This window comes from Suricata suricatta, chromosome 15 (assembly GCF_006229205.1).
Source record: "Suricata suricatta isolate VVHF042 chromosome 15, meerkat_22Aug2017_6uvM2_HiC, whole genome shotgun sequence".
Lineage (NCBI taxonomy): Eukaryota > Metazoa > Chordata > Mammalia > Carnivora > Herpestidae > Suricata > Suricata suricatta.
In genome coordinates this window covers 7,748,799-7,771,102 of record NC_043714.1, presented here as the reverse complement: position 1 = coordinate 7,771,102, position 22,304 = coordinate 7,748,799, and the positions used below count along the sequence as shown (strand labels likewise).

Sequence of the window (22,304 nt, the reverse complement as noted above, 5' to 3'; positions counted from 1 at the left end):
TTCTGTGACCTCCTACCTTACTTTCCGGATATCCCACTTAATCAAGAATTGACTATGTCCACTTTGCAGTTAAAGAGACTGAGGTTCAGAAAGGCCAAAACATGCATATTGCATCAGCAAATAGATGGGAAAAAACATACTCAGGTCTCTGTATCATTCATTGATCAAGATCAATGCCAGTAAAATTCTTAAAAATGGGGGTGCCTGGGTGGCTCGGTTGGTTTAGCTCTTGATTTCGGCTCAGGTCACGATCTCATGGTCATGAGACTGAGTCCTTCTTTCATTGGGCTCTCCTCCAAGTGTGAAGCCTGCTTCGGATTCTCTGTCTTTCCTTTTTCTCTGTCCCTCCCCCACTCATGTGCACTCTCTCTCAAAATAAATAAACTTTTTTTTTAAATTCTAAAAAACCATGCAAGTCCAGTACTGTGGCAGGTACCTATAGAGAAATTTGACATAAACTGCATTGTTGCCAAAGGTGGACCTAATAGAAATTTATTTAGTTCAAATCACGTCTAGTGTTTAGAAGCATTTCTTCTGCCAAGGGGTAAGCAAGAGCGTAAAAGTGATACAAGCAATGACCGTTTGGAAATCTCAAAACATACACACTGCTTGTGTTCAAACTGGGAGCAGTCACCACCCACTAGAGCAGCCTCCTTTGTAGTGTGTCATAATTGAGGGCTCATTTTGTCCCCAGTGTTGGATCCCCGTCTCCTCCCCATGCCTCCCTCCATACCTGAGCCCTCCACCAGCCCGGCTCTGCAGGATGGGATTCGTTTTCACACTTCTCTTGCCAACCCTTGCTTCAGTTTCAAGAGGGTGAGAGCAGGGAATTAGTGTGAGATGCTCTGTGAAAGACACATTCCCATGTTCTAGAAGTCCTAGTGCGGAATTTCGGTTCACCCTTAGTGTACATCGATGGAGTACATTTTTTCCCCTAACATGTAGCTGTTTACTCTGATTTGGGGTAACCTTTATATTTTCAGAGGCACAATGTAACTTTTACCACAGTGAAGCCGTGGGCAAGGGTCAGTTCTTCTTTGGACGGTCACGATCACATATTACCAAATGAACACTTCGTTCAACACGCAAAATGATTGTTGGCTCCACGTGGATTGGTTTTGTTTTAGCTGCGGTTTGAGGTCATCTGTGACTATGACCGCCATAAACTTGAAGGTACACACCACCTGTGTCACAGAGACGAGAAGATTAAGAGTAGACCACTCCCCAGACGTAACTATCAGTGTTCATCTGCCATCGCAGCTGTGCCCGACATGGTCTTTTCATGGAATGTTGCCATTGTTTGTCCTTCAAAGATTCTGTTGGCTGTGATTCTGCAGGGAAAACAAGACCCCTTATTTTTAAGTGCACATCAGGCCATTTGGGGGCGACACATATGTCCGAACAACACACTGAGTATCATGGCTTTGCATTTTGAACCCCCAGAACTAATCCAGAGACTTTAGTATGTGGCCCGTTGACTTTTCACCACAAGGTAGGTACTTATTTCCAGCTTGCAGAGGAAAACGCCAGAGCGCCATTACAGTGTGGGAAGTTGCAGGCATAGGAAGGCTGGGGCAGGCCTCAGGGCTGTTCTGGTCCCCAGAAGGCGAGTCAGTTGCCCGCACCACCCTCTGCGCGGTGACTTGGTGCGGGCGTTAGACGATTGCCAAAGCCTGCCGTTCGGAGTATGGCAGGACAGCCCTTCCGTAACCCAGGTGCCGCGCACCGTGTGGGGTGCGAGAGGGGCGCGGAGTGGGGCGCGGAGTGGGACGTGAGTGGGGCACGGTGTGGAGTGGGGCGCGGAGTGGGGCACAGAGTGGGACGCGAAGTGGCGTGCGAGTGGGGGGCAAAGTGGGGCGTGAGTAGGGCGCGGAGTGGGGCGCGGAGTGGAGTGGGGCACGGAGTGGGGCACGAGTGGGGCGCGGAGCAGACATGGGGCGCAATCAGGCGTGTCCTGCAGGGGAGAAGTTGCGGCCCTAGTCTGGGTTTGAGGCTTCGACAAAGATGATTTTGAGGCCTCATTTTAAAGGCCCTCAACCCATTTTTGTTAGTTGACTAACACTGCAAAGGCCTCATAAATGATCACATTTCTTTGTAAAAAGGTTAATAACCTAAATAAAAACCGAAAGGAGAATCCACACAGTTCTGTTTCAGAAAGCAGCAAAAGCACACGAAGATTGGTCTTCCGAATTATCTAGAAACGCGGTCGGGGCGGGAGTGGGGGCAGCAGATCGCACAGGTAGCTATATGCAGGGTGATTTGTAAATCATCGGAAATGTTCAGCCCTTGGGAACATGACTCCCACAAGGCTCCTCCTCGCTTGCCAAGTCTCCTTGGTCCCACGCCTGCGACTCACTGTGCCTCCAAAAATAAATCGCCTCAACTTACCCAGACCCATCTTGAGATCTCTGACTCCCTCTACCTGCAGTACCTGCCCGAGCATGGCTAGTCTTCCTTCTTTTGTTATCTTGGCCCCACTGTTACGTCGTTTATTTTTTTTTTTAATTAATCAAAGGCAAGCTTCCCAATTAGCATGGCACTTGTTTCTTGTAAGGCTACCACTAATTAACATATTGAAAAGGTCGGTACAGAGGCTGCATTGAATCAGTTCAGTGGGTACTGCCTTTGGTATTTGATAAATGGAACGTATCCCAGAACTATTTATTATTTGTAGGTCTCAGTTCCAACCAGAGTGTATTCCTGGAGCCTGTAAATCATGTAGGACGATGGGCCAGTCTCTTAAGCAACAGGTGAACGTCCCCGGCTCCCTCCACGGGTAACAGCTGAGAATGTGGCTCTCAAAGCCGCCTAGACGTTCCTTTCTAGTAAGGACTGAATGCAGCTCTTACATTGAAAGCCAATATTCCTTTTTCTTTTTTTCCCCCCTCTGAATGGGAAAGGAAGATTTTAGTCATTTTGAGTCATTGCCCTTATAAAGAGTTTGAGTTTATCAGTTCACAGATTTTTTTTTAAAGTTTTTTTTTTTTTTTTTTTTTTTTTTGCAAATTTCAGTAAATTCATGTGAAGATTTGTGTGCCATCCTCCGTGATCTGGTTTTTCTCAATAGGAAAACCTGGGCTCTTTTTCTAGCTTATTGAGGTGTGATCGATATTGAATAAACTGCACACATTTGAAGTGTATAATTTGCCAAGTTGTGACACAGGTCCACATCCCTTAAAACCTTCACCACAACCAACATAGTGCACATAACCATCATGCCGAGAAGTTGACTCATGTCCTTTGGTGAGCTGTCTTCCCCAAGCGCCCCCCCTCCTGTCCCCAAATAACCACTGAGCTGCTTCAAGCCACTGCAGATTCGTTTGCATTTCCTAGCATTTTATATAAATGGAATTATTTCATATATACTCTCTTTTCTGTCTGACTTCTTTCATTCAGCATAATTATTTCCAGGTTCCTCCATATTGTGTATGTTAATAGTTCCTTCCCTTCTATGGGTGATGAGTAGTCCGTCACTTGAATGTGCTAATCCACTCATCATATTGATGGGCATTGGGGTCAAATCTAGCTTTTTTCACTATTAGGAATAAAGCTGGTATGAATATCCATGTACGAGTCTTTGTATCGATACGTGTTTTCCTATCTCCAGGGTAAATGCATAGGTGTGAAGTGGCTGTCTCGTGTGGTAGACACATGTTTAACATTTTGAGAAACTGCCAGACTTTTAAAAGTGATTTCATTACTTTTACCTTCTTGCTAGTGGTAGTTCATTCACTTTCTGTCCTCACCAGGACTCGGTACTGTCAGGTGGTCAGTGTCTCTCATCCTAGTGGGGTAGATGGCGCTGTCTCACTGTGGTATTAATGTGAGTTCGGTAAGGACCAATGACGCTGAGCATCTGTTCATGTGCTTACTTGCCGTCCATCTGTCTTCATTGGTGAGATGTCTACTCAGATATTTTCCCATCCTTCAATTTGGTTGTTTTCTTATTGCTGAGTTTTGGAAGTTCTTAGTAGATTCTGGGGACAAGGTCTTTATCAGATCCAGGCTTTGTTAGCATTTTCTTCCAGTGGCTTGTCTTCTCCTTTTTTGAACACTGTCTTTTGAAGAGCAGTTTTAAATTTTGAGGAAATCCGGCTTATCAATGTTATTTTATAGGTTGAAGTTTCAATGTTGTAGCCAGGGAAGTTTTGAGTAACTGAATGTCACAAGATTTGTGTCTGTTTTGTCCCAAAATTATAGTTTTAGGTTTTATGTTGGTACCTATGATTCATTTGGAGTTACGCTTATATATAGTGTGAGGTATGGACTCAGGTTGTTGCTATTAACGATACAACCTTTTCCAGCACCATTATTTGAAAAACCATTCTTTTTGGTAAAATACTTTTTTAATATAAAAGTAGGACATCTGTAAAATACAGAAGAATATAAAGCCTAGATCTTACTAATTTTTAAAAATAACTTTCCCAGATACTTTCAAGGGTATTATGGGGGGAATGGTTCTGAGTGTCTAAGTGTGTACTTTACAAGATCGGAATCATACTGTGTTCTCTGTCTTGCTTTTTAAATGCACCCTATCAGTGTTTCCACCATGTGATTGAATATTCCGTAAGCGCCTGGGTTTTAAAGGCTACATAGTTATTCTGTCACATAGACGTACACTTTACCCTTTTATTAGACATGATCAATTTTTATGCATAAAATATACTTCAAACATGCTTACCCTTAAATCTTTGTCTCTCACCTTTCCCTTTTTTTTTTTTTTTTTTTGGCTTACATTTTTAGGAATGATTCATAAGGTCAGCATGTATGAACATTTAAAAGGCTTTGATTACATATTTCCACATTGGAGTCCAGAAAGTTTTAATAGTCTACACTCCCAAGAAAGTTAATTCTTATGGCAAACTTTGCTGGTTTTGTTCAAGGCATCAGGGATGCAGGGCGCCTGGGTAACTCAGTCAGTTAACCGTCAGACTTCAGCTCAGGTCGTGACCTCGTGGCTCACGAGTTCAAGCCCCATGTTAGGCTCTGTGCTGACAGCTCGGAGCCCGGAGTCTGTCTTCGGATTTTGTGTCTCCCTCTTTTTCTGCCCCTCCCCAGCTCGCGCTCTATCTGTCTGTCTGTCTGTCTCTCTCTCTCAAACTAACATAAAAAAAATTAAACAACAGCATCAAAAAGAAACCCCTCTTCTCAGCTGAGAGGAACTTTTCTCAGGCTCTCACTTACTTCATGTTCTTCCCTGCCTCTTTATGCTCACTCGGCACAGAAGCTGGTTTAGGTCCCTCCCCCTGGCAGTCCCAGGTCCCGCCCCACAGTCCCCCTTAGGTACCAGCCTTTTCCGTCTCTTTCAGTGCAGAGCTTTTCAGAGGAGAGCAGTCATTTCCTTCTTGCTCAACTGGCCATCCACGTGGGGGTGTCTCCCCCTCCTCCTCCTCCTTCCTGACCCTTGCCCGCCCTCCCACTGTGCCCACCTAGTCTTTCTTGCTGAGGTGTGGTCTTCATGCCTATATGGCGAGCTACATCCTTAGTAGCTTTGTCTTTCCATGGGGGTTGCCACCTTCTTCTTCCTTCTCTGCCCATCACCTCTTTAGACCACCTCGTTTTGTCTTAAAGCAGTGGTCTCTAGGCACCGACCCGAGTTCATCAGTAATTTGGTTTGAATCTGTCTGTATAAAAGGAAGCTACTCAACCAGGTGTGCCTTCTTCTCATCTCCTTCGTTACTGTGGTCAGGCACTGAAGGGCTTGTCCGCTCTCTTCTAGGAAATGCGTGATTTTGCTGGTCTTCAGCTCTCTGCTTGCACTACTCCAGCACCCGGCTGCTGTGTCTCATGTGCACAAACACACCCTGTACTTTCTCCCCCTCTTCTTTTTCCTCTCTTCTTCCCCCACCCCGCCTCCCGAGTACTTGTTCTCAGCGTTTCATAGCTGCCCCACTTGTCGGTAGTATGGGAGCGTACGACGTCCTGGCCACTGGGGATTTGGTGCACCTCTCTCGTTAGAGTCTTTACTGTGTCTGTAACCCATGTGACACGCCAGCCGGGGCCCCAGCTTACATATGTAAGAAGCCACACTTCTAATCCAGGAATTCTGGCTAACTCGAAGGTTAACAGTCACCCAAACTCTATTGTATGCTTTTCCTTTTCTGAGCCTCTGTTGTTCGTCCTTCTAATACTGCCTTAAGACAGCTTTTATTTTAATGAGCAGTCGTATGGCTTCACTTGACCTAAGGTACCTATCCCGTGGCCGCAGCTGTCTTGAACACTCCTACGAGAGAACAGGGGCCATGCCTGTCTGCAGCCCCGTGATTTCAGATTGATGCCATATGCCCTAGGTTGTTGGTAACTTCATTGCATCAGTGTCGGCTGTTTATCTTAATAAGCAGCGGCCACGTCTGATTGAGCGGTGACTCTGTGGTCGGGAGAAATGAAGCAGGTGATTTGTGCATGGAGGCCTGGCGTCCCTTCTCTCTCGGTTAACGCCCTTGGTGGTGGGTCTTCGTGACCTGTGCCAACAGAGCGAAGCCGTGGGTCATCCGAAACCTTGAGGACTTTGGAACCCGTTTGGGTGCTTTCTTGGTGTGTTCTTGAAGACAGATTTGCCACCTGTGAACTTGCTGTAAGACAAATATAATCTCGTGTAAAGACATGCTCAGGAGCTGAGCGAGTCTCCGTCTCCTACTCTGTCCCTCCTTTGGGGCATTCTCAGTTGCACCGTTGCCTGTGGACACGTGGCCCGAGGGAAACACTCATGGGCAGCATTTCTCCGTCAGCTGTTGTTCAGAAAAACCTCAACACGTTCTTCTGAAAACTCAGTAGAGAAAACGTGGATGTGTCTGAAATATAAGTGAGGGAAATAAGTGGCAATTTTGAGAAAATGGCAGTAAACGGGGAATGATATTTGACTGAATAAAAATACAAACGACCTAGATAACCTGTGATTTGGGGAAAAGCTGTAAATCTAGCCTATTGAGTTACTGACTTTTTGCTTTTCAGTGTACTATAAGTTAATTTGTTTCACATTTGTTTCTAACAGGAATTGAGCCAGATTGTCTGAAAAAGTGTGAAAATATGATAATGAATGAAAACCAGTTTGGTTCATATGCCAGTAGCCAGCTTGGGTCTGACTTGTGGAATTTCAAACTAACTCTTCTTTTCTTTTTAGGTTGCCTCTTGGTGCTGCATTGGCCGTATTTGGCACCCAGAATGCTTCATTCTGTGCTGGTCTATTAATAAGGTTACATTATTTGGAGCAGGGCCTCAGGTAGGTGGCTTTTATCATTATATGGCATGGCTTTCAAAGTGATCCATTATTTCAGTTTTTAAGTAATTTAAGACATCGTATTAAAAGCTTTGAAAAGCATGCCACATAATAAGCATGCCACTTACTATTTTAAGGTCTATCGATACGTATTGTGTTCAGCAGGACTTTATTAATAGCTATAGTCTAATGGAAGGATTGGAATACTGGCAATGAGCAGTCTTCCTTTGTGCACAAATTGCATAGCTGCTGTGAAAGCTTATTTACTCATCTTCCCCAAATAGCCTGCAGATGAACTCTTAAGCTCTCCTTTCTCTGAATCTTGCTCGGAGTGATAGACTGCCCCTCCATTACCACTCTGCCTCCTTGCTGTCTACCGGGAGGGAGCTCATTCACTAGGGGCCGGTGGGGGCGCTGCTTGCTGCAGGGGGAGCAGATGCTAGGCCAAGGGACACAGTGGGACAAGAGCAGGTCGCTAGCCTTGTTGGAAAGGGGACACACCCAGGCATCTAGATTTCCTGGCCTGCAGGTGCAGCTCGGTGGCACAGCATCGAGGTGCAGCGAGACTTGGACATCCAGGCAGCCGTGGGTGTGGTACCAGGTAAGTCTATCAGCAGGATCCCCCTAGCAGGATTGAGGGTTAGAGGCCAGGCCCCTCAGCCCTAGCAAGGTAGATGATAAACACACAGATGGCAGTGCCAGATGCCGGAGGATGGATCCAAGGTCGTGAACTGCACTGAGGGCAGGCAGGGGCCCGCAGTATACGTGAACAGCGCTTTCGCGTCCAGTAAAAGGTGCATTAATCTGACTGAGCTTCCTAATCACAGTATTCTGTGAAGAGTAAGCATTAACAATCTAGCCACCATACTGTTTTGAGTCACTCGTATATTTGTATAGTCCAGTTTTTAGATATATGAGAAGTTCATAGTTTTTTTGTGTTACGGGTTGTGGAGTTTTTTTCCCTTTTCTACTTCGTTGTCATTTTTAAAAAATGTTTTGTAATGTTTTATTTATTTTTGAGACAGAGACAGAACATGAGCAGGGGAGGGGCAGAGAGAGAGGGAGACCCAGAATCTGAAGCAGGCTCCAGGTTCTGAGCTGTCCGCACAGAGCCCAACGCAGGGCTTGGACTCCAGAACTATGAGATCATGACTAGAGCTGAAGTTGGATGCTTAACCAACTGAGCCACCCAGATGCCCCTCATTGTCGTTTTTAAACTAGTCTTTGTTGAAACTGTTTTAGCAGCCAGAAGAAAAGAAAAACATTTTCATTACTTTTCCTTAGCCAACGACATTTATGTAGATTTTCCCCATTTTGACTTCTCTGGAATTGGTATTCCCTCAGACATTTACTCTGATATCTTCAAAGTCCTCCTCACACTTTAACTTCACATGAAGAATGTCCTCTTTAAAGATTTTGAATTTCACTTTGTTCCTTTTTCTTTCCTACAAAACGTCTTTGGCTCTTTACAAATGATAAATTGTAATCCATGCGCTCACACGCGCTAAAGGAGGTATGGGTTAGAACGTTTGAGAGCAGAGATGTTCTGAGAATGCAGGCCGACTGAGCACCTCCCGGGCGTGTCTCTGCAGTGCCTGACGGGTCACCTGGGTGGCACATGCCCACGAGTCCCTGACTTCAGCGCCCCCTGACAGAAACAGGAGGGACCCCCAGGCGGCTGTAGTCCCCTGGGTCCCCTCTGCTCCTCTGCCAAAACAAACTAACAGCTTCATTCTACAAGGCGTCTTCCAAGCTTTGCTTTACGTGGATCTGAAATTTCAGAAACATCAAATCATGTTGACCTGCTTGTTTTGATTTCCTGAAATTCCTTATCAGGACTATGGTTGTGCTCAACAGATATTTATCAAGCATCTACTACAAGCCAGACCATTGACCAGGTGCTAGGGGTATAAGGAGGAATAATAGTCTCCCCGCAGAGGAATTTAGGACCCCTGGGGGAGAGGCAAACAGTTTCAAGAGAAGAGCTTTACAGCCTATGGGTGTAAAAGGCTCCGAGAGGTACTGTTAGGAAGTTCGCCCTCGCCCAAGTAAAACGGGTCAAGGAATATAATTATCGAGTCTCTTCTAATTGTGATGGAGGTGGAGGACAGAGTGGCCGCCCCTGATTTGACCATTTGCCTACACCTGATGCTGTTTACTCAACTATATATGAATCTGCACAAGTGGTTCTTTCCAGAAGCGGTCGTTTCCTGGACCGCCACACGGGCATAACTCAGAGAGTGGTGACAACGTAGAGCCTTACCTGGATGTGGGCTCTGTTTCCAGGACGCAGTTTAGCGCTGCTCAAGATTTTGCACGCACGCTTAACAACCTTCGTACGTCTTCGTGTGCCATAGCACGAGCCTGTGTTTAAAGTGCACTTTACTTTGAGATGGCCTCAAACGAACTCTCTGCATGAGCTTTTGTAACTACATGAAACTTTCTTTCCTCGTCACATCTGTTCTAACATATACTGTCTCTGCCTTCCTGCTGGCATTGGTGGGCAGAGTCAGTAGAGTGCTTAGGGAGTTTGGACCTGAAACCTGTCGGACTCTGTTTGTGACTTCCTGGTGGCCGACAGTTAGCCATAAATGAATGGAGACCCGGGCTCTGAATGTTGGGGGCCCGTCAGTGTCAACATTTTTAGAGTTGATATCAAGCCTTTTTGTTGTATCCCCGGGAATGTAAGAATAAGAACCACAACCCCTCCCGGTTTAGGAGATAGGCAGTTTTCTGACGGGGCTGACCTGTGAGTTACCTACTTTTTACCTAGCCAGAGCACGATATTCTGGAGATGTTTTATACCAAAGAAAACAAAACCAGGACAGTTAACAAACTGTTTTAACAAACAGTTAAAGTTTTGATTAAGCAATCTTACTTTGTATGCAGATGTCATTGTGATTCTTTGCTTTCTTGGACACCATTAATTCCCTTGTGCACAATTGTCCTCTCATTTCCTGTTTGGAAATACAGACTGAAAGTGCCCTTTGTGAAGAAAATGGAAATACCTGGTATACCATCTGTGTGTATTTTTTACTTGATTTTTTTTAAGTAGTTTCCTTTTTGACGTTTATTTATATTTGAAAGGGAGACAGAGCATGAGCAGGGGAGGGGCAGAGAGAGAGAGACACAGAACCCAAGGCAGGCTCCAGGCTCTGAGCCGTCAGCAAGAGCCCAACGCGGGGCTCGAACCCACGGACTGTGAGATCATGACCTGAGCCGAAGTCAGACGCTCAACTGACTGAGCCACCCAGGTGCCCCATTAGTTTTTTATTTGGATGAGAATATACAATCTTGAGGGAAGACTCCTCCACATACTAGTGAAAATGAAATGCTAACTTCTAGGTTCTGGATCGTTAAAAGAGAGCTTTTAAAAGAGAAATTTTTTAACATGACATTTATGTTCTATAAAATCACTGATGAATGAAAATATTTCAGAACTGGAAAGTAAAATTTACTTGAATATTCCATCTTCATCAGATGGTCTGTTCCTTCTCTTTGGCTACTCTAGAATATGTAATGAACAGCCATAGCTGGCCTGGGTTCAAGGTGGCCCAAAAAGGAGCATCCTGATTGTACAGAGAGAACCGATGTTGGATTGTTGGTTCCAGTTTGGAATTGGTTGGACCTTTTCCCACTGGTCCTGAAACACAAATAGGTCTGCTTTTTCCCTTCACTTCTCTGTTGGCTTTTACTGTTTGTTTTTTAAACATAAGGCTTTCTACATATCCAGGAAGCTAAATTTTCTGGTAAGTTTCAAAAGGGTTGTGCTAGAACTGCATCTTAATGGATTGCTCCAAAGTTGAAAACATCAGGCACAGCCGTTCAAACCCAGCAGTCTTATTTTTACTAGTTCAGTTAACTCTGACTTCTCCAGGAACACAGGGACAGTCATTTTCAGTATTTTGAGCATGACGTTTGTGATTTGAGTACTCACAGCTTGGGTGGGCCAGGCGCCATCCCTGCTCTTTGCAGCGTCTCCTGCCTCCCAGTGGGGGCACCCCTGCTCCTTTCTGTCCTCTGAGGCATCGAAGCCTCCTCTGACCATCTAGTCCCTACCCCCCCCCCAGTCCTTCCTGCTGCAGGTACGGGTGCCCCTACCAGACATGTTATTACTCCAGAAACTCTTACTAGGAACGAGGACTGGATTGATTCTGTATCTGCTTGTACTGGTTCCTTAGCAATGGATAATCAGAAAAGGCTTTTTTCGGAAACAAAACAAGTATTTTCAGTAGTTCTTGTTACAGTTGCTGTTGTTTTATTTAATCTGAGACTTCACAAATAGCTGTTAAGTTTTGAAAATAACCTTTCTACTGGCTTATTTACTTTACTGGGCCAAATTGTAACTGTACCATATTACTTTTTACTTGAACATCAATACATATATTCTGTCCTATGTATATTACAGTGATCGAGCAAGCCTGTAGTTTATTTTGATGCCGGAAAGCACGTGCCCTGCTTTAAATATTTTCATTCATTCAAAAAAATGTTTGCCTTTATGGGAAACAGCAGTGAAATGACACTGACGCAGCTCCTGCCCCAATGTTGCCTACAGTCTATTTGTAATAGTTGTAGATTTTTATAGTTGCAAGATATGTTTTTCCTTCTATTATTCATTAATAGGAGATTTTACAGACTTACAGAAATGGAATGCTGTAAAAATTTCCACATTACATTCACAGTCAAAAAAAATGTTCTAGGAATGCCATCGCCCTTACTTCAAATCGGTCCTGTAATGTTATCTTGTTAATTTCTTTCACATTATCCAAAGTTCTGTTGTTTTGTACATGGAGAAGTATTAGCTATTGGTAAGTTTCCTTTTGCAAGTTACCTATCTATATGAAAAACATGTTTTAAGCCAACATCGACATTTTCTGCATTGTTTACTAATGGTGTTTTACGATTAACGTATGGGAAAATAAATAAAGCTCTGATTATCGATGGCATTTGCCCTTAGTTACCAAAGTATATGTTTGACTTTTAACTTAAATATGCAAGAAACTATCGATGCAGGTAAGTGTTGTAAAAATTCACAGCTGTTAGACAAAGGACCAGCGGAACTGCGGAATTTAAAAGCACAGACGCGGTTTCACCACAGGGCTGTTCTTCTGCCGGCGTCCTCAGAGGAATTTCTTCCAGTAGACCCTCTGCTGTAGGATCACTTTTGCTTGTAATGTTTCTGCGTGAGTCACCACTTTAGAATGTAAAACATAGGAAGATGAACACGTGCGGTGCGCGCGCAGTGTCCCCTCCGGTTCCTGTTTTATGTACGCAAGTTGCCCTAGAAACACCTGTGGGTCCTTTTATCCACAGAAACCGGAAAGGCCTCCGCAAGTGCTCTTTTCTCAGGGCCGTTTGAAACAGGTAGACCTCCGTTTTCTGCCTGGCTTCCCGGTTCTTAGATCAAGGCAAAGGAGAGCTGTGATCCTTTGACGACCGTGATACCTGCTCTTCGACACATAAGAAAGAATGGAGTACAAATTTTGCTGCCGACTTTTCAGAGCAGTCGTTTAACAAGACTTTTTAAACGACTGTTTATTCCTGTAAAAAAAAAAACCACACACAAGTAATTTTAGTTGACGTTTTAGTTAGGATTACATAAATGTGAACTGTATATTTTTTAATGGTTATTTTATCAAGCTCAATAATCATGAATTCTAACCAGCTCCTGGTTTCCTTTGTTTGAGGAAATAATTAGCAGCCCTTTGAAATTAGCAGCCCTGGGTCATTCCTAAGAGCCCGAAATAGACTGAATTAAAGGAAATTAATGGTGACTTTGGAATTCTGTTTTGTGATAAAATGAATGAAAATGATGGCTTTCTTATTTTATTTCAGATATGCAAAATATCTGAAATTACATATGTAAAATATGTAATATTTTGAAATAGTAATATTTCAAATCAAGATTCAGATTTTAAACTGTATTGAAACATTTCTACTCTAATGGGTTTTTATTATACATGCCATTGAAGAGTAAGCATCCATGAAGTTTTTATGAATGTATTTGAAATGCAATGAAATTGCTACCAGTCAGGAAAAATACATAGATGTATTGTTTACTGGTCGGCTTTGGTTTTACATTTTTTTCTACCCAGATCCCTGTCCACTCTGATAGGTATGCTGTTGTTATTTCAGCTGTCATTTAAATGGCTTAAAAGTTACTTCTAAAACTGCTTTTATTAAGAGACGAAAAATCGTATATTTGTGTCCTTTAGGGGATCGCACTGGTGGGAGAATGGGCACTGTCCCCTGGTCTTGTCTTTTAAATGTAAACGACAGGATTTATCCACTTGCAAGGTCGTTGGCCTACCCATCCGCCTCCTAGAATGCAGTCCTGTAAGAGCGAAAAAGGAATTAATTGTAGGCCTTATGCCCCTTCAGGATATTCAGCTCCTATGAGCCTCTCCCCTTAAAATGGCAGTGATGCTAAATCCATCTCTCAGGTCCACTGAGTTCCAGGGAGATGAAAACACTCTACACTTGTCAGGTATTTATGTTATTAACATAGTGTAATACACAAAACAGGCTTTCATGTGCTTAATGACCCTACCAAAACCTCAGTATGTGCCCTGGGCAAGTAAGTATTTACAAAGTTCATTTCATTATGTTGCAATTTCGATGTGCAGAATTCAGTTCTTCCATTTATGCATGCCTTGTGCCTTACAAAAGAATGAAACTTTGCTTTAACTTGTTAAAGATCTTTCATTAGTCAAAATTTTAATTTTTCGTATTTTTTTTAAACTATGAGAATACTGCTGCTTTCAAATATACCCTTAGTATTTTTGTAATGATGCTTGAATGTCCTCTAGTAAATACTCACACATCAAATTTTTAAAAGTATGAACATTTGATTTCAGGGGAAATTAGTTACATTTGTGTTTGGAACGTTAGGTAAAATTATCTTGTCATTAGCGAATCCTCTCATGACTGTATTTTAACTATTTGATTTCTGTTATCCCTCTCATGTTCTTACAGTCACAATTTCTGAGCAGTCACCTTTAAAATGTTCAGAGCTTATTAATCTCTCTATGTCCTGTAGTCTCTACAATGGATAATCCTAGTTTTTTCTCTGCCTTTTGACCATTCTTTTCACATTTACTTGTACCATCAAGAATTGTTAACATATTTGTTTTCTACGCATGTCCTTAGTTTACTGAAGATCTTGCTGATAGGCATTTTGTAAAGACTCTGAAGATCTTTCAACAGTGATCTCTGAAAACTCAGTGAGGCTTTGCTCCTGATACTCCCTCACCCCCAGCACACCTGTATATAACCCCCCCCCCCGCATGCTTTTGAAATCCAAAGAGCACAGAGCTATTGCTACATTTCAGCCAGCCTTTGCAGCGTTCCGAGAATAAACTGGCAGGTGTTGCAGGTGACGAAGTGTCGCTCAGAGAAGCCCACAAGTGTGTGCGGTGTGGGGACACGAGGCACTGGCTTTCTGCGGTGACATTCCCGGTGCACGGAGTTCGTCTCAGCTGTGACATTATTAAGCTTAATGAAATGTTGATCCATTTGGTTTGCAAAGAGTAACTCTAATATCCATTTCTCTTAGTAGGCAAGTTAGATTTAAAAAATTAAATTGGATTTGGGGAAGAAGTGGGGAATCATTCAGCATCACAAAATGCCATTTATGTGGGTAATACTACTTTACTTTTCATTTTCTGCATTTACTTGGTCATGTAAACGTGCTTCGAACTAATACAAATTTGCAACTGGTGAAACTTAATGCATGACTTCTGAGCCGAGTCTGCAATGTAAGCATGTGCCATGAAATTGCAGTCCTTTGACTCTTCATTTTCTGTCACTTACATACTGGTCCCATTGAGAGTGCAGTCCATTCTTGTTTTTTGTTTCGTAGATTGGCCAAAATGGGAAGGACTGGATTCCGCTCTCTTCCACGAAGAGTCAATGGGACTGGCTAAGATCAAGGTCTGAGGCGTTTTCCACCTGTCATCGGGTAGGCCCTGAACTAGAATCTCTCCAATTCTCTGCATGTCAGTTTAAAGTATTGGATTGATATGCATGTTCTGAATGTGGACTTTTATTTGATGTTGAGCTCACAACCTTATAGTATCCTAGAATTTTAAATGCACCTGTAAATAATTTGAGTTTTGTAATATATTGAGATGAAAAGATATTATTAGCCATGAGAAAATTTCAGCTGGTCTTAGAAAAGTGTAATATTTGAAATCTGCAGTTCTTCATTGCTCAGTATGTATAGTTCTGTGACGGTAAAAGTTATGATTAGGAATAATTGTAGAAGGGTAAGTACATCCAAACATAACAAAATCCATGTTACTCCATATTGAGTATCACCACCTTGAATATAATCAGTGTTCGTGTATCGTTTCATGGTCTACTTCTAATGCTTTTTTTTTTTTTAACTTAGAAGCTGTCATTTTTTTCTCAACTAAAAGTCTCTGCCCATTATGCTTGGATCTCTTGACACACCAATGACAAATATGACCAGACTTTGAAATGTTTTCAGATATTAGTTATATACCAGCCTTCGATACTTAGCATTCTGTGTGGATGCTACAGTTGAAAAACCTAGCAGCTCATTTCCCGCAATGCTCTAAATATATATATATATATATATAACAGCATGAAGTTAGGAAATGAGATAGTCAGAATTACTCTTTTTTCCTGCCTTGGGACAGTGCTTTCTACTGATTTACAGTGTCATTGCTGGTCACAGCAGGATAGCTGTGTAGATATTTCTGAGAGACAGGGAGAGAGAAGATGTCTCTTGAATGGGAATCTAACAGGAAAAGAACAAGACCCTGAGATTCAGAAACTCTAAAATGGTGGGGAGGGGGGAGCGTATTGTGTTAGCATTAGAAATGTCACATGTGTTAAGTGTGTTAATGTCACTTTTAAAGAGCAGAGGGATGTAGACGATTTGCCCAGCTTGAAGGAAAGCCTTGCTTGTATCTTCCTGCTGATGAAGAAAGTATACATGAAGCAAACACTGATTGACTTACCCACAGGCTTTACATTTTAATAAGTGAGTGAATCATCGCCCTGTTTTGTCTGTTGAGGGGCTGCCTTTCCATTACAGTACAATGGGATCTAGCGTAATATACACTTAGTTTTACAGAAATTAGATTAAATTTAGAGCCCTGCCGAAATACAACTGGAGTCTGCAAGAGTCAGTGTTATACATCTAGCCCGTAAGGGCAGATGAGTCTGATGGCAAAACCCAAGGGGTATAAAGAAACTGGTTCATTTCTTCCGAAATACGTAATAGCATGAAAAATCCAGTTGATCGGTAGTTGATAACAGTCATTTAGCCACATTCCGTTTTCACTTTAAAAAGCAGATATTTTCTAAAAGAGGTTGTAGGTATCATCATTTCTGTGTCTCTTAAAAGTGAGTTTCTGAGCCTGGCACTCAGGAACCTGGAGAAGTCTTTTAACTCTTTTATACTGGGTAGATCTTTGGGAGTTGGTTCCTTCTGCTGAGAAGTACAGTTGATAATATTTACTGCCTCTTGTCCATGAATTTTCAAAGGTTTCAATCAATTTAAAATTTTTTGAGTAGACCTACTCTTTGCCACACGACGTGCACATTTCCTCCTTCCTCGCGGCACCCATATTGAAACTCTGGCACACCTTTTGCCCGAAGCACCTCCCCAGTGATGTGTCCTTTCACGGGTATTGCGCTCCAGGCCAGACGTCTCACTGGTGTGCCGCCCACGGGTTCCAGGTGTGCCAGAGACCAGTCCCCTCAGCCCTTGGAGAGGCCTGGTGACTCTGGGCTCCTCCGCTAACCTCGGTGTGCCCAGTGGGCAGAGTCCTTCTCTGTGGTGTGCAGGACGGCGAGGAAGAGCGCCTCAACCACACCTTTCTTCCCCCCGAGTGATAAGGAGCCATGGTCCTCGCTCGCCTCAGAGTAACTTCATCAGGTGTTCTCACTTCAAGAAGTCATTTCTCCTCTTGCCTCGGACATCCCTCTGCGTGGGGTACAAAGAGCAAATTCCTACCTTGGGGGGCGGGGGGCTGCCTTCAAGCTCTCTCAGGCCTCCTGAGTGCATGAAGCACTTCCTCTGTGGATCGAACCGCTCACAGGGGGCCTAAAAGAGTTTCCCGTTGCTTATCTGTATTTCTCTATCACATGGACTCTGACTAGACTTGGCCTGTACAGGCTAAAATGATTTTTTTCGACGTTAAAATATCTGCGGAAGCATTTTTATGTTCCTAGTCAGATTTCTGTGGTCTAATCCTTTGTCGAAATTGAGGCTTAATGAGGCCACCTTTCGTGTCGCGTTCTGATGCTTCCTGAGAGTTCCTGGAATCGCTAGTGCTGTCCCTATGTATGATGTTGGTCGGGCCGGATTTCAGGGGGTGTGTGAACTGTTCATTCTGAGCAATGCATTAATCCGTATTTTGCGAATATAAAGAAACCTACAGATATTACATTAGACCAGCTGAATCCATGTTATGGTTTCCTTTTTAATTCAAAAGCATCACATAGCAAGTAAAAATTTTTAAAAATTAAATTTAGTTACAAACTAGTTGTTTCTTATTTTTTTTTCCAGTCCCTTTTTGCTTTCTTTTACGACCACATGAAACTTGAGAAGCCACCTAAAGCTAAATCATTTAGTGGAGTTGGGCAGTTCCCAAGTGTCCAACAAGAAGGCCTGCTTTAGGCTGCGATGGCCACTGTCATTCCTGGTGATTTGTCAGAAGTAAGAGATACCCAGAAAGTCCCTTCAGGGAAACGTAAGCGTGGTGAAACCAAACCAAGAAAAAACTTCCCTTGCCAACTGTGTGACAAGGCCTTTAACAGTGTTGAGAAATTAAAGGTTCACTCCTACTCTCACACAGGAGAGAGGCCCTACAAGTGCACACAACAAGACTGCACCAAGGCCTTTGTTTCTAAGTACAAATTACAAAGGTACTAAACTCTATTTGTCTTTCAGATTATATTTTCTATTGTGTTGGCCGCTTGAAGCCGTTGTAAACGTATATATCTGTATACACGTTCTGTAGCCGCTTTGCAGAGAGGAAATGTTACGTAGATTAGACGTTGGCTAGTTGTAGCGTTCTAAGCCACAGACTTTTACGTGTTAGTGTCTTTGGATATTTTTTTTTAAATGCAATGCTTAATGAGAGTAGGATTTCTGTATGTACAGAGAAATTAGCAGAAAAGGGTATGGACCTTGCCGTGAGTATATTCAGTCTCGCTCATTTGCTTTTGTAGTAATAGCTAAAAACCAGCAGACACTAACGTGGCTACTGAAAAGGCACGAGTCCTGCAGAGCTGAGGTGCAGTGACTGTCCCCGTAGCGATGTTAAGTTAAAATGTGTCTGTTATCAGGGCGTTTCTTTTGTAGCTTCTGTGTAGGAAGTAGTTTAGCTTCCGCGTGAAAAGTGAACGCACGGCGCTTGTGTCGTGGTACTTACACAATATGTCTGTGTTTCAAGGCACATGGCTACTCATTCTCCTGAGAAAACCCACAAGTGTAATTATTGTGAGAAAATGTTTCACCGGAAAGATCACCTGAAGAACCACCTGCACACGCATGACCCTAACAAAGAGACGTTTAAGTGCGAAGAGTGTGGCAAGAACTACAACACCAAGCTCGGCTTCAAACGTCACCTGGCCTTGCACGCCGCCACCAGCGGTGACCTCACCTGCAAGGTCTGTCTGCAGACGTTCGAAAGCACAGGTGTGCTGCTGGAGCACCTGAAGTCCCACGCCGGCAAGTCGTCCAGCGGGGTGAAGGAGAAGAAGCACCAGTGTGAGCACTGCGACCGCCGCTTCTACACCCGGAAGGACGTCCGCAGACACATGGTGGTGCACACTGGAAGAAAGGACTTCCTCTGTCAGTACTGTGCACAGAGATTTGGGCGGAAGGATCACCTGACTCGTCACATGAAGAAGAGTCACAACCAAGAACTTCTGAAGGTCAAAACAGAGCCGGTGGACTTTCTGGATCCATTCACCTGCAATGTTTCTGTGCCTATTAAAGATGAGCTCCTCCCGGTGATGTCCTTACCTTCCAGTGAACTCTTGTCCAAGCCATTCACAAACACTTTGCAGTTAAACCTCTACAACACTCCATTTCAGTCCATGCCGAGCTCGGGCCCCGCCCACCAGATGATCACGACCTTACCTTTGGGAATGACATGCCCGATAGATATGGACGCTGTCCATCCTTCTCACCACCTTTCTTTCAAGTACCCGTTCAGTTCTACCTCATACGCGATTTCGATTCCTGAGAAAGAGCAGCCACTAAAGGGGGAAATTGAGAGTTACCTGATGGAGCTGCAGGGTGGCGTGCCCTCTTCATCGCAGGAGTGCCAGGCGTCGTCATCCAAGCTGGGGCTGGATCCTCCGATCGGCTCCCTAGATGATGGTGCAGGCGACCTCTCCCTGTCAAAAAGCTCAATCTCCATCAGCGACCCCCTAAACACACCAGCCTTGGATTTTTCCCAGCTGTTTAATTTCATACCCTTAAATGGCCCTCCCTACAATCCTCTATCGGTGGGGAGCCTCGGAATGAGCTATTCCCAAGAGGAGGCACATTCTTCTGTGTCTCAGCTGCCCCCCCAGACCCAGGATCTTCAAGATCCTGCAAACACTATAGGGCTCGGCTCCCTGCACTCGCTGTCCGCAGCCTTCACGAGTAGCTTCAGCACAAGCACCACACTACCGCGTTTCCATCAGGCTTTCCAGTAGGAGTCCAAGACGTGGACAGAATACAGAAATCTGCGTGCAGCCCCGCCTTAGGTGACCGTTTGTATTTTAGTGCCTCCTTTAAAACAGCATAAAAATGTCTGCTTTTGTACAGTACCAATTTTCAGTAAGCCAGTATGAAATAGAAACGAGTTTTTATACACGAGCTTTGGAACCATTTGCGTTCAGTTCTGTTTACCTGGGTATTTTGTCCACGCTCACTGCCAACTGTCATATTTGAAGTTGATTTTTCCTCTAGGGAAGCCATTCTTATTGGCGGGAAAGTCTTACGCATCCCACGTTCAAATTACTTTTAGATCTTAAACTTTACAGTTTTGTCCAATAACAATGGCTCTACCTTCTGACATTTGGCTCGTTAAAGAGTTTTGCAATAGGATGTAAATTTTCTAAAATGTGTATGAATAACCTGAGAGTTTTTAAATTTTTACTAGTCTCTAAGTGGATTCATAAGCAAATGTTTCTAATGAATTAAGAATCCAGTTTGGGGAGATAATAGATGTTTTTTAGATATACCATAATTTCAGGTCAGTATATTTTGAAGATTTTGCTATTGTCTGGCTCAGATACTTGCTGTCTTTATTATGCACACGTAAGGAAAACAAAATCTAAACACAAAGCACCAGTATTTATGGCAAAAAAAAAAAAAAAAAAAAAAAAAAGAAGAAGAAGAAGAAGAAAAGACTCCTGGAAAGGTGACACCGCATTCCACGTTACTCAAGAATTGGCCTTAAGTCAGTACCCGGGATAGTTTGTGCCACGTTTCCAAGTTGCTCTCTTTCTGATGGACTAGTGCTAGTTGCATTATGGCATTGGGGTCTTCAGAGTCAGTGTATGGATCGATCTCTTTAATCCTTTCCACCTCTCGTGGCCAAAGGGTGGGTCAAGGGCAGCCAGCAGTTCTGTTTTCAGTGTCACGGTTAGTCCAGAATCGAGAGCCATTGTGAAGCACAGATGTTGGGTGTGTTGTATCCCCGAGTGGACGGTCTCTTCTCAGATAGTGGGATAGACGGCTAAGAAGGAGGTGTGATGTGAAGACCTCACTTCAACTTGGGAACTTGTCCCAAGTCTAGGGATCATGTCCCTTGTTGCCAGGGTTGGAAACTAACCTCTTGAGGAGTAAAGTCAAAGCATATCCCTTCCATCACTTCTTGCTGAATCAGCGCAGTTGTCTTTCCCGTAAGAGCCCAAAGCAGAAAACAGAACGATAGCTTCACCCTCCCTGGTGTCTTTCTCACTTAGTGTTGATTTATCGTCCCTTGCTATTTTCGGATGGAGACTTTCAAGTTCAGTGCATTAGAAAAGTATTTGAGGAATGACCACAAGGTTTTAGACGACGGAAAATATATACAGTAAAACCCCCTTTTACTTTTCTCTGAGAAATTGGGGGAATGTTGCAAATCAGTTGAATTTGTCAAGGGGGTGACTCCAAAGCAAAACAAGGGCTCTTAACGTGAAAGCAACAATCCAGAAGAGTGTGTTCACAGAAAGCAATAGTTCCTGTGGGCTTTCCTTGTAGTAGACAAGCACCAGAAACATTTTGAAGGTCACATTATATTCTCCTAAGAATTGGTCAGGACTAAGAAACGTATCTATTAAGCACTTGCTAACACCTTATTTGGGGACCCTCTCTGTTGGGGTGGGGAGGAGGGGGAAGGTTTATAGAAGAGTGTATATCTCTTTAAAAAAAAAAAAAGAAAGAAAAATATTTCTGAGCACTCATCAGCCCTATATGGAAGCTTCTTTTTTTTTTTCATTCATAGGGCCCGTTATCATTGCAGAATGTGATGTTTACCAAGAATTTCTAAAAATGAGTGCAGATTACTGACTATAATACATTATTTAAACTATTTGGGAGTAGTATAATTTGTGGAAAATGTACATTGTAATAATGTAAATGGGGGTTTCACTATATATATTATACACACACACACATATATATCGCACTTCATAGAATCAGAGTTCTCTCTTTGGGGAGCTTTGGCTCCTGATATTTTATCATGCTCCTTTTTTTTTTTTTAAATTCTAGGAGCACTAGTTTTTATACTTATGTATTTAAATTTTATTATTAAAAATTACATTTTATAAAAAGTGTGTTCCAAAGGCATTAAAATTATATATGTTAATAAGGAAATACATTTTAAATTTCTTCAAACTGCTCCTAAGCTTTTGATTAGGAGAATATTTGTTCTGAAAGTAGGCGTTTAGCTCTGCTTTATTACTGCTTCCTTTAGTTTCTATGAAACAGATTGCTTACTTAAGTCACTAGTTGAATGATTAGTGTTCAATATTGCTTTAATCACCATTTTTAAAAAGAGAGAAAGAAATTGGTGACAGAGCACAAATAAACAGAAGACCTATTGTTAAGCAGACGTCACAAATA

General features: G+C 43.0%; 1 protein-coding gene across 6 annotated transcripts; it reads left to right on the top strand.

Moving 5' to 3' along the window:
- The first annotated feature begins 733 nt into the window (after positions 1-733).
- Positions 734-21,552, top strand: PLAG1 (PLAG1 zinc finger). Of its 6 annotated transcripts, none has more exons than XM_029923550.1 (4): positions 734-816; positions 15,078-15,176; positions 17,760-18,118; positions 18,649-21,552. In XM_029923550.1, exons 3-4 carry the CDS (start codon positions 17,877-17,879, stop codon positions 19,904-19,906), a joined length of 1,500 nt encoding a protein of 499 aa, XP_029779410.1. In that variant the 5' UTR covers positions 734-816; positions 15,078-15,176; positions 17,760-17,876; the 3' UTR covers positions 19,907-21,552. The 6 variants fall into 6 exon arrangements, with proteins under 6 accessions (XP_029779410.1, XP_029779408.1, XP_029779411.1 ...); XM_029923548.1 differs by lacking the exon at positions 734-816 and adding an exon at positions 978-1,492; XM_029923549.1 differs by lacking the exon at positions 734-816 and adding an exon at positions 12,524-12,580.
- Positions 21,553-22,304: the final 752 nt, after the last annotated feature.